This window comes from Pteropus vampyrus, unplaced genomic scaffold (assembly GCF_000151845.1).
Source record: "Pteropus vampyrus isolate Shadow unplaced genomic scaffold, Pvam_2.0 Scaffold287, whole genome shotgun sequence".
Taxonomy (NCBI): Eukaryota; Metazoa; Chordata; class Mammalia; order Chiroptera; family Pteropodidae; genus Pteropus; species Pteropus vampyrus.
In genome coordinates, this window is record NW_011889068.1 from 449,925 (window position 1) to 463,181 (window position 13,257).

Sequence of the window (13,257 nt, forward strand, 5' to 3'; positions counted from 1 at the left end):
TCATTACATATGTTACATGTGTTATATATTAACATATTCTTCTGCCTTTTATAAAATAAAAGCAGTTGAGCATTCAAGATATTTTTTCAAAATTTTTAGAAAAAAATTACCAATTAATTTAAATAGAAAATTTACTGTGGATCTTCACTATAATTCCGTCCTGGAAAGATCATGTTTTTCAGTGACATATATTTATATTATTTTAATAATAAATTGTTACTAGCAATGAATAACAAGAAGAAATAATTAATACATTATTTTCAATAATAAACTTCCTCTAAATGAGGATTCACTTTATAAAACAACAAAAAAAAAAGCCTGAAGGACCCATGGGATTTTAGTAATGCTTAAAGGTATTACTTATTTTACATTTTCACCATTTTGAAATGAAAGGCATCTATTTTTTTTTTACTTTAACCCTTCTGGATAACATATTCATTCCCCTGTACCCTCCCAGATTAAAAAACGTAAGAAATAGATTTTATTGAATTTACTAAATAGATTTTTTTTTACTGGATAAATTATATCGAAGTTTCCCAAATCTTAGTTTAGCCTACAACCATTCATCATTGCAAAGGCATTGTTTAATATGAATTGAGGAATTATAGTAACAATCAATCAAAACACATGATAAATATCCATTACTGATAATGCATAAAGTAAGTTTCTTGAAACAAATCATGTGTGACCATTAATATGAGTGTTTAAGAAAGTTATGTAAAAAGTGCTATGAGAACACAAAGAAGTAACTAATTCTGCCTGGAGGAGTAAAAAATGCTCTACAGAGAAGGGCTTTGAGGAGTCCATCTGAGTTGGAAACTGAAAATTGAAGGCAACTCCAGGCAGTCTAGATGAATGGTGGTACCTTTAACCCAGATAAAGTGAGTAGATGTCTATCACCATTTTAGTGAGGTGCATGTCGTGTTCTCTGGACAAAAAGTTAAGACTCTCACCATATGGTTCATATTAAAGTTATAGCCCTATAAATAGCTACAACTATGTATTAGACTGGGATGTTTATTTAAAACTCACTCAGCAAATAATTTTTTAAGACCTGCTTCTTAAGATACTAAAACTTAGTAATTTAACTAAAACTTGTAATTTAACTAAACAGAAAATAATATATAATGCACAATATTATGAAATATAAGCTCATTCTACTTAGTGTTTCAATAAAAATATGGAAAAAGACAAACATGAGAACTGTTTATTTCCTTTCAAGAACAAAATACAGAAAAAGAGGATCTTAGCAGATACATACACTCCTGTAACAGTCAAACAAAAATTTATCTTTGTTCATTTGCAATGGGTAACCTGGGTCTAGTTTGACATTCTATTAAGACCTGTAGAAGGATGAATACACATATATTTGTAGTCTCAAAAAAAAGACCATGTTTATTGTGCTTGTTAAGGAGCATAATGTAATGGCTAGGTGGACAGCCAGAGGAGAGAAAGAGCAATCAGGGGGGTCATTTCATAAACTATATAAATGTCTAACTAGTGTACTGTATACTTGAAACTAATAATAAAATAAAAATTTTAAAAAAAGAAGCATAATGGGCAATTTCTAATAAGGTATCATATTATAGTGGTTTAAATAATCACCAATATAATAGTTACCCTAATTCTTTTAAAGCTCAAATGTAATTCTAAATAAAGGGGGATAATGTAAGATAATGTAACCTGCTTGATTCTGCTGCATACTCCTCATTGTGTAATCTACTCTCAATAATAAATACACTACCATGTGCTGGAATGAACAGCCTGTCTCAATAAAACCACCATAAGCAAAATAAATAAAAATACATATTTAAAGTCCGATCAGACACTTCTTAAGCAAGTCAAGGAGCACTTTAGGAAGGCGGCCAAGGTTGAATCACACTCTCTGCTGGATCCCTTCAGCCAATTAAGAATAGTGTCGGTAGCCAGTTGGTAGCTTTGGAAGCAGGGTCTTCAATGAGAGTCTTTGAACAAGAAGAGGTCGAGAGCATTTGAGATCGTGCTCTCTGGCATATGTCATCAGTTTGGCTCTTATAATTAAACTCTTAAAATTTTTTTTTTAAAAAAATTTAATGGAGTAGGACTTACAGGAGGAAGAATATAACAAATATCACTTGCCTTCCAGACCCCGATTTTCCTTTCATGCTTCTGTAGTAAGAGTTCTTCGGCTATGTCTTTCATTTGGACCTAAGAGCAAAACCAATTATTTTATTCGTGATTTAGAATGTCTCAAGTTTTGAAACAATTTACTAATTAAATGGCTTTGAAAATGAGGTCAAAAAAGTGGGAAAGAGACAGCACAATTCAGAAGAAAGAGGATCAGATTTAGAAATGGAAGTCCTGCTCAGATCCCTGGGCAGTTCACTCAAGTTCTCTGTTCCAAATAGATTCCTCTTCCGCAAAATGGAGATAATAATAGCCAACTGTTCTGCCCCAAATGTAAATAATAGTTTCAGTTTGGGTCACATGGAAACTGAAGCTGGAGAGATCATTAGAGCTTCCCAGATTTTTGTGCTTTCTAGTCACGACTAATTTTAGAAGAGTACAAAAGTTACTCAACACAGACAGGAAATATAGTAGACATTTCTTGAGGTTATTGCCAATATTTTCTCTTTCTTGGGAACCTGTCAATCTGTGCTAGGTGACTCTATCCCTCTTCCATAGCAGATAGGTCCAGAAGCTAACCTAGAGAGACAGAGGCTAGAATCACTGCTGCTGAGTCTGTTGGACACCCACAGCTGGAGCAAAGATCTGCACATTTTTCTTGCTGGGTTCCCACAGCCGTCCTGGCCCCTGACCTTTTTAAGGTTTGAGTGTCAATTCTTTCCCTAAGTGTGTGAGATGCTCCAGCTCCACTTTATAATAAATTGTTTCCCTTCTCTTCTGTCTTTGGGGTAAGTCTGCCAGAATCAGTTTATGTCGTTGGCCACCCAAAGAATGCTAAATTAGGAAATGGCTGTAAGTTATAATAAAACCATTGGGTAAAAATAGAGGAAATATGGTAAATAATATTAGTAAGATAAATATCTTTATACTTGGTTATGGATAAGGAATTGGAGTTAGCCTGCAGAAAGGAATAAAAAAAATTTGAGTTATCCCAAAGTTTATTTCCAGGAACTTTTTGCCTAAGACAAGCCAGCTCTTCTTTATACTATAAATTCTATGCTCCCGGCTGTACTGTGTTTTCTATAACATGAGGTGCTCAGAAGACTAAGGATATTTCCAGATAAGTAAGCCTCAAAGTGTTTGATAAAATGAATACAAAGGGCAGGGTTTTTAGAGTCTTCCTGATTACTACTACTGGCATGTGCTTGGCATATTAAAGTACAAAATTACTTGCTCTCTGCCCCTTTTGTTATTTTTGTAAAGATCAGGTTAGCCTGTTTTTAGGTGTAATGATGATATTTTAAATTATCAAAGTAATACATACTCTTTAAAAAATAAAAACAAAACAAAGCAAAAAAGAAAAAAAAAAAGCCACATACCCCACTTTATAAAGCAAAAGCAAAAAAGTCCTTCTCACTCCCAAACCCATTCCCAGAAGGCAAATCCCTTTAGATCTTTTGTCATAAACATAAAGATAAGTAGACAGATAAATAGATAAACAGACAGAAAGAAATGCATAGACAGCCAAAGAGACATATGTATATATAATGGGATTATCTTCTATATATTTTTCTACATCCTGTTTGTTTCACTCAATATCTCCCACATCAGTACATGTGGAAATTTCATTTTATATTTTAATCTCATTTTTATAATCTCAGGGCACATGGAAATCTACATAGTTTTCCATAGTACAAAATTATCACAATTCATTTAATCATTCTTCCTTATATATCCTTGCCCATTTATTGTGAGAACTTAATAATATAAACAATAGCAAATATATTAATAGATAATATTTGAGTGTTTGCTGTGTGCCAGGCACCTAAGAAATTAAATATACATCATTTCATTTCATCTTCACAATAATCTTATGAAGTAACTGCTCTTATTAACTCCATTTTTTCTCAAATGAGAAAACTAAGGTTATGAAACTTAAAAGTGTGCAATTAACATATGGCGGTATTAAGATTAAAACTTGAGAAGTCTGATTCCACACTCTTAACCACGATGTCATAGAAGTACAACATGTGCGCACATGTGATGTTTTGAGAGGTACTGTCAATTGTTGTCCAAAGATTGTAGTACTAACACATATACCTTTATCTTTTGACGTTCTGCAAACTGTTTACTTGCAAGAAACAATGGCAACCACACATTTTCTAGCCTATTTAGGACATGCTTCTGAATTTCAATTAGAATAGGTGCATCCAGCTGCTCATGGAGAATCTTCCCCCAGCCACCGCTTAAATTCATTATCTAAGAAAATAAAAATGAAACAGAAACTGCAAACTTCTGTTTTGGAAAAGAGACACTAAGTCATTAATTTATTCATTCACCTCCAAACCATCTGTTGAGCACCTGATAGGTGCTACAAGTTTCATTTTCTGTAAAACAGCTCCTGACTATATTGTGTATAGGAAAGACAGATAACTCCTCTAACATTGGAGAATTGTGATTTATGAGATGGTTGTTTTAGATATACGATTTTGCTTATGATATATTTCAAAGAACACAGAAATGGGATTTTTATCCTGTGTGACCACAAGCAATGCCATTTTTTTTCCCTCCATAGCCTCAGTATCTTCAACTGTAGAATGAGAGCATTAGTTTGTTTTCTAAGTTCTCTTCTAGTCCTATGAATCTGTGACTCTAGTCGAATTGATTTTCTTGAGAAATCATTTTCTTTTGCATGTGAGGAGAATGAGGCATTAATTAAGAGACAACCTTGACTGAGATATAAATATGTATAATACCAACAAATACTGGGTTGGAAGTGGTGGACAATGGTCGTGGTAGCAATGGACAGTTGTTCCAACAACTTAGAAGAAGAATACAGAGGCAGCAGGAAGTAGAAAAAGGCCAGGTTACACAGACAATAGTCTCCAGAGAGATTTACTCAGGTAGCAAGTACATTTTATAAAATACAATGTTTTGTGGCCTAAATCTTCCTTCTGCATAATTATTGTCTTCAACAAGCTATTAATACTATTTCCTGCTCCAAATGATTCTGTTTTCTACCTGTTTCTGTATACATACCACTCAAAATTTTTGGACTGCTCATTGGAAAAATTATCTTATTCTTAGCTCTCCTTTGATTAATAACATTAATCAAATCCTACTAATAATATGTTTAACATAAAAACAAAGGAGAAACCCTCTTAGCCAGAATTTAATATTAATCCAACAATATTAGCAACAATACTGTTTTTTTAATAAAGAATAAGGAAAAAAGAGAAAAGACTAATTATAATCAAAGAGCAAATTGGTCACATAACTGAAATTAGAACTAGCATGATCTATATAAAATATAATGTGATGCAAATATCCTTATATATAAAATAAGTAAATAAAAATAAAAGTAAAGTCAAAATAGAAGCAAAAAATAAATAAATGAAGAAGAAGGGTCATTGGCAAAACACCTCTGTAGTAAATACAATCATTTGCTATGATAGCAATGGGTGACTTTTTCCACTGAATTTTAAATTCTCAGCATGTTAAGCTATAGAAGGTCCATACAGTAGCATCAAGGACCTCAAAATTTCATGAATGAATGAATAAAATTTTTTTATTCTATAAATTACTTTTAAAATAACACTTTTAAAAATAATATGTAAGACATAAGTGAATTTTAAAGACATTTAGTTTGTAGATACTTTTGAATACCTAAAAATAATGAGATATCAAAAGAGTCTAACATATAAGTCATAAAAGCGAAAGAAAAAAAATGACTTTCTGGTTGTTGGCAAAAAGAAATAAATTACTGGTTTTCATACTTCAATATAGAAAATATATTTGCATGTTGATACCTGGTCCTGCTGATGTAGAGAAGCTGGACTGTTGGGTCCAAAGAAATATTTTTTATTAAGGTATTTGTTTTTAATATATCTAGATTTTTCCTCCCTTTGCTTTCGATCTTTGTGAATTATTCTCCGGAACTGCTCAATGTCGATCCAGCACATAAGGTCCATGCTAAAATGAAAACAAAAACAAAGTACAACCCTTCTTATTTATTTCTCTTGATTCTACTAAATACCAAACAAAGCTGTTGTTTTGACAGAACTTAGAAAAGTGGTTATCTTGACAAGTTAGCACAGCTGATTAAATTACAGAACTAATTAGAATAATATTATGTCTCATCCTGGCTAAACATATGAATGACCACTAGGAGACCTGGGATCAGAAAAGATTCTCTCACCATTATGGGGAGGGTCTCAGAGCTCTTCCATTAATGATGGACTAGTACTGTCAGTTTCAAACATGAGAACATTTCCACCTACTGCATGTCTATTTGGCAACATGCTAAATTTAGAATAATCTTCATACAAAGAAGGGAAATTGGATGTGTGAAATTTGGCTTCCAAGTCTAAACAGTTTCTGCTAACTTGGGAGAAAATTATTGGAAAAAAGATGATCAATACTTCAGTTTATATTAGACAAATATGTCATAAGTTTCCAAGATTCTGTGCAAAACTACATTTCACTTATGTAATAACTAATATAAATTAACAAAATATTACACTTATTATAATAGCTTAGTGAAATATAAGAGACACTTCTCAGAAATAATAATTGAAGCACCTGTCAAGAAAAATGCAAAAAAAAAGAAAGGATAAAACATACTTGTGTTTTAATTTAACCAAAGCTAAAAGTATCAACAAATATTGTTTAACCACTTAAAATAACATTTTAGATGTTGCTATTGTCAAAATGCATACTTTAACAAAAAATTATCCATACAGATTTCAGATAATTCTGCTCATTATTTTTTTGTTGACATGGGTAAAATCTAGAACCAAATCACTTTTATAATATGTTGAATCAAACGAAGTAGCTTAAAAAAATAAGTAGCTTAGAAAAAATACATTTTGCAATAGTTATATTTCTTACCTTGAATTATGAGCCTCAAGAAACTGACGGAAATGTTCAAACTCCAGTTTGTTGCTAAGCAGATTATTAAAATTAAAATTCCTATATTCTTCAGGGACATTATTCCAGTATTCTGTTTGTTTAGATACATCAGGAAGTGGTGAAATAACAGTTCCAATTTCATAAGTAGCATCCTAGCAAAATAATGCTCTTCATAAAAATCTCTTAAACACATCACATTACTATTTAAACTTAAATAGAAAAAAATGAAATAAAAATTAACTATTAGGCCAATACCATTTAACTTTCCAATGGTAGAATTGGGTAAACAATCTAGAATCTGGTTCTAACTCATATCAAAGTCCTTCACACGCTATTCCTGTTCCTTTCCATTCCATTCTCTTCTTTCGGAGAACATTTAGTAAACATTTACTATATACTTGTTTATAAAATATTAACTTTCTTATTTTTGTTAGTATAGAAGTAATGTCTTTCTAATGAAAAGAAGAAAACAAAAAGCCTACACAATACTGCCATTCAGGTATAACCACCATTAACATATATATATATATCCTTCTAGTTTTTTTTTGTCTACACACATGTAGTTTATTAAAAATGAAGACAGAACTATACAACTATGTATGATTTTGTAATTTGGTTCTTTTTGTTAACAATATATCATGAACATAAAATATTCTTTTATCTATAACAATTTTAAAAGTTATAGAGTAATGCAAGATGCTTTTCTAATAAAGATTACATTCTTTAAATGTAATTTCCTTTATATAAAAGTTAATTTGGGGGTATTTTAAAGACCTCTGATGTTTTGCAGACAGTTTACAAGCCCTACAGGGCAAAGAGCTAGAGAGGCTTATTCTCTGAAAAATCCTGTTTTGTAATTCCTTATATAATTAATTCATCTCCCTATTTGTTTTTGCAAAGCAACAGACCATAAGATAAACTACCAATATTTTCAAAATTGATTTCCTATAAGTAGAAGGATTATGGGGAGTGTTACAAATTTTAGTTCATAAAGCTTAAAAAAGAACTTTATAATGTGTTACCTTTATGGATTTTTATGTATCCTTTTCCAAGATGTCTCAAAAAGAAAACTTCTGTGTTAATGAGGCAACTTCATGAAGGTTACATTTAAAAAATAACTTTACTGTTTTGTAAAACTTTGTTGTAAAAGAGTAAAAATTTCAGATAGGTACAAAGAAGAAAGTGAAAATCACCTGAACCCTTACCACTCTGAGCTATCTTTACCATTTTTTTTCCAGATATCTCTCTTGTAGAAATACACATATAATCTTATACACATAAGTTCATACCAGTGTTTTTGTTCCCTACATTATTATATAATATGTCCTGAGCATTTTCCATGTCAATAAACATGAATCTAAACTCGATTTTTTCATGTAGATACACATTTAATTTTATTGCTTTATGGATCTATCATGGTTTACTTAAGCCAATCCAAAAGTTCTGAATTTATAAATCAAAATTAACACCTTCATATCCTGGTCAATCCTATGGTCTTTTTACTGACTTCCCCTAATCTTCTCCATATTTTTAAAAAAATTGTTTTCCCTACTGCTGTCACACAACAATTCCTTTTCTGTTTGGAAAACTCAATTTAACTCTTTTGTGACTTGACAACAGGGTTGTTGCCATACAAAAAATATCCAAAAACATTCAAAGGAATATATAGTGTGGCTTGAAGGCTCTTTCTTAGCTAAGGCAAACAAGTAGCCTGGCTCCCTGTGCTACCTCTGTTAAATGTGTCAAAAAGTAACACCTGTCAAATGTACCATGCTAGGAAAAGATGCCCAGAAAAATGAAACTATCCCCTACTTTATCAATATATGATCTCCTACTCCCCACCCCTGATCTCCACAAATATATTTAATAGTAATACTTCCCAGGATAAAAGTTTGTTGTTCTAAGTGGAGAGCTGTCTTACCTCAGGTTTCTTGGAAAATGTCTCTTTGTGCAAAGCCTGTAGCTTTCTGAAGTATGTGGAGTCTAGTTGTCGAGTTTCTTCCACCAGCTCCACCTAATAAAATAATACTAAAGCTTGTCACATCAATAGAATGTGCATTATGAAAAAGTGGGGGAAGAATGTACACTTTGCCAATAACAGTGGGCTAAAAACCAAATATACTTGCCAATAAAGTAAATTAGTTTGGAAGCGAGACCAACATAGCAAAAAATATCAGCTACAGCAAAGTCAGATTTTGAATGCATCCGATAAAAAAAATACATACATTCCTATGTAATGATATACTGTCCCCCCAAATCATTCCTCCTTTCTGGACACCCCTCGTGAACTAACAAGGCAAACATGTCGGGTCGTATTTCCGGTTTCTATTCATTATAACAAGATAATAGTCATAAAGGCAGGCACTACTAGCTGTAAGGACCAAATAATCCACAGAAGAACAAGAAATGACAGGACATCATTAGTATTAGTCTGTGACCAAAGGTTTTATTGCTGTAGCAAGAGAGGAGAGAGTTAATCATCAAAGTAAACCTCATAGCAGGCCTCAGCCTTCAGAGTGTGTATTGCACTGTTGTATGTCGTCGTCAGGAGAACAAGGTAATTCTCCATTTCTCTGTTTAAGGAAAAAGTCAGTTTGGCTCACAGAACTTTCTGTATTTAATAGCTGGTTTTGGTAGTCTCCTTGGTTATCTTTTTTAAGACAGAGTCTACATAATCCAATTAGCTGGACTTTTAGAGAAGTTCTCTAGGCTGAATTTAAGGATGTTTCTAGAATTAAGAGGGATTTGTTTTTCCTCTTATTAAAAAGAGTATATAATTTGTCCTATGCATTTTCATAAGAATCATTACTAATGCCAAACTTTTTTGGTTTAGGGAAGTTATAATTCTACATCTTTATCATCTCAAGACCATACCTCAGGTCCATTTTCTTCTATACCATATGCTATATCTAAATTAACTCGAGAGACTTTTTTAAAATTTCATGTGATATCCTAATTTTCCTAGTGTAGTATACACATTTGTGGTAGAAACTCTGCAATGTTAATTCTTTAGGACAAAGAGACATCAGGAATAAAAATGTAATTATTTTAGTCATTGAATTTAGTAAGCCATAAGGGTCGTGTTAGTAACAATCCAATAAGGTGACTCTATCCATAGTGTTTTGGTATTAATTTTATCTTAATTTCCTAACCTATCCTTTCTGATAGGAGACGCGACTAAGAAGTTGTTGAGGAGATATGAACAAAGAACAGCAACACAAAGACAGCAGAGTTCCACCTGAAATGACTCACGTGCAGGGTACACGCAATAACTTAATATAAAAAATATCCATGGATGGTTTTAATTTGTGATTCAGAATAAATATTTAAAGAAATTTCCTCCACCCATCAATAAGACTAGTGAAAATATTCAAGCACTGAGGCTTAAAACGACCTCTTTTAGAATGAAAAAAAGATGTGTTGAAACTTTTATCCAATCAAGCAGTCTGACCTGATGAACATCTGGGGGTGCTTTAAAATAGCAGCACTGAAGTCATAGAATGTGCTTTCCACAATACATATGAAACGTTTATATTTTCCATGGGTGTAATATTTACTATAACTCATCCAGCATAAAATTAAACGGGCTTTTGCCATTAATCAAAATTAAGGCTGCTGCTGAGAAATGGCAAGAAGGGACAAAGCCAGTTTATTATCATGGCATATTTTGTTGGTTCACAGGAAACCAAAATCTCTCTCTGCTGACATATTTGCACAAAGAACTAAAAATGACATCGATTTAAGTCTTTTGTTAGGAGACAGTAGGGAGACTGGCAAAAAATATAGGTAATAAATACTTGCCTTGCCCTGATTTTGAGCTTGCCCATATCTTAATTCTAAATCCCTAGGCCAGATGAGACTTTTTTCAGTTTTTCTCTTGTGAGTTAACAATGCTACTTATCATCAGTTTTGTATAACACACAACTTTTCAGTGCTACAATACCTGTCTGTAAGTAACTTGGTCTGATTTTACCATCTTTGTCCAGGGCTCAAGTAGGAGGAGAAGGATATATTCTTCTGCTGTGTCAAAAAGGTCTTCAAACGGTGGTTGTATTTTCATATAAATTTCCTTTTTCTTTTCCTGTTGGAGTCCAATGTCGAGAGTGGCCGAAGGAGCAACATATGTAGCAAAAAGATACTAAGAGAGGAGAGGGAGAAAGAAGAAGATGTTGGGAGATTTAGATATTCTAAATTTTCTCAGATTACTACTATGGATTATTATGATTGGTTCCAGGCTATATGTCTCCATTTTTTCCTTATGTTCATGACATTTCTACATATATGTGCTACTTTCCAAAGTAGTTTGAAATGCCCTTTTGAAAACAAGAGGCAAGAATACACTAGGGTTGAAAAGCCGGCTATTAGTCTTCTAGTCTAGAGACCCAGAAGACTACCTGCCCTACCCAACTGAGTTGCAGAATTCTTAGGACTGTTGCTAATTATCCCTTTCTCCTATAAAAATGTCTCTATCTGGTGTCTAGTGCTGTGGAAGAGATATAAGAAGGAAATAAGAGTGAATGGAAAGATATACACAGAACTTCCAGCTTCCTAGACAAAGCTGTACAGATGTCTATCCTATTCTTCTCATTTGTCTTGCCTCTCAATAATAGCTATTTAAATCTGAGAAACACTTTAATGACATTTTATTTTTAAAATGTTACATCAGATATGCTATGCCTTGCATATCAGATTTAAGTGTAATTTTACTAAGAATCTTTAATTAATTATACTTTATTTCAATTTTTTTTATACTTATACTTTGGACCTGATAATGTCCAGATTCAATCCAGGCAATAGATAGATGATTGACTGACTGATAGATAGACAGATAGATAGATAAATAGCTTAACTGATGGATCAATTTCTACCCAATACCAAATAAGTCTTATATAAAATAATCTTTTAAAGTTTTAAAGGGTCCACATTAATAACATAAATATTTACTGAGCATCCACTGTATCTGAGACACTTGGGTGGGTGCTATGTATGCAAAGATTAATGAAAAAGTCCTAACACCTGCCCTAAAGGAGCCCATTAGTGGTGACATGGATTGAAAACCAGTGATTACAATACAGTGTGATAAGTATCACAATGGAGGTATGCATTGCAAATAAGATCTTCAGTGATTGCCTATCCATTCTTTTCAAGCTCACCTCCCATTAATTACCCTTTAAACTTTACACTCACATGCTAATTTTTCTGTAATTTCCTTAAACCTTGCTGTTTTACCACTCCATGTCATTGCATATTGTTTCTTCAATCTGGGGTATTCACCCTACCTCATGTACTTCATCTGCTTGATAAACCCTGATTTATTCCTTAAAATGAACATGGATTTCTCCTCCTCTAAAAATCCTTCACACACACCCTCCTTCCAAGGTCATACTTTTCTACTGCTACACTTATCACACTATAATACAATTATGTATTTATGTGTCTTCTCTTCTGGAATGAGGTCCTTGAGGGCAAGTACTGAAGCTTATTCATCTGTGATTCTACAACTCTTAAAACTATTTTTGACAGAGAATAGATGCCATAAGTGTTTATTGAATTGTACTAAACCCACAAAAAGACTCATTTATGTCTTGGAATGGGGAAGGAAAAGGTTCAGAAATTCTTCAAAGAAAAGATAAGCTTCTGTTATCTTTAATACTTCAACTGAATCTTTAAAAATGAGTTGGAGTCAATCTACAAGAGGAGGGAGTTGATAAGAAAGATGGTTCAAGAAAAAGAAAAACATGGGCCAAGGCATGAGACTTAAGGTGTTTTATAGGCTGTGGAGAGATTCCAGGCTCCAAGTAGATAACAATGGCCAAAGGAAAGAGAATAAGAGAGGATGCTATAAAGGGAGGCAGGCACCAGAGCATGGATATAATCTTTTATTCTTTGGTAAGGAATTTGAATTCTTTACCTAAAGTCATATAATGGGAATCTCTGAGAAGTGACATCATTAGATGTAAATTTTAGAAATAAATCACTATAGTATCAGGAGGGAGAAACAGTTTGAGTAGATCAAGATTCGAGGCAGTTTGGAAGTTACTTCAATGGTCAAATAAAAAATTATATGCCACCTTCATCTCTTGCCTGCTTTTTTACAATAGCATCTTAACTGGTCTTCCCAGGTTCCTCTTTGCTTTCTTATAGTCTTTTCTTACCACAGCAAACAGAAAAATCACTTTGCATCTCTCTCCTTTGCTCAAACTCTCCAGTGACTTCCCATCTCACACAGAATAACAGCGA

General features: G+C 32.8%; 1 protein-coding gene across 1 annotated transcript in view; it reads right to left on the minus strand.

The window, feature by feature from the left end:
* Positions 1-13,257, minus strand: part of RGS22 (regulator of G protein signaling 22) — a 185,638-nt gene that overhangs the window by 33,652 nt on the left and 138,729 nt on the right. The window contains exons 15-20 of the mRNA XM_023521020.1: positions 10,961-11,155; positions 8,939-9,031; positions 6,997-7,169; positions 5,916-6,078; positions 4,207-4,365; positions 2,119-2,187 (exon numbers count right to left, since the gene is read on the minus strand). Of these exons, the coding sequence (XP_023376788.1) occupies positions 2,119-2,187; positions 4,207-4,365; positions 5,916-6,078; positions 6,997-7,169; positions 8,939-9,031; positions 10,961-11,155 (852 nt within the window). The remainder of the gene's footprint in view (positions 1-2,118; positions 2,188-4,206; positions 4,366-5,915; positions 6,079-6,996; positions 7,170-8,938; positions 9,032-10,960; positions 11,156-13,257) is intronic.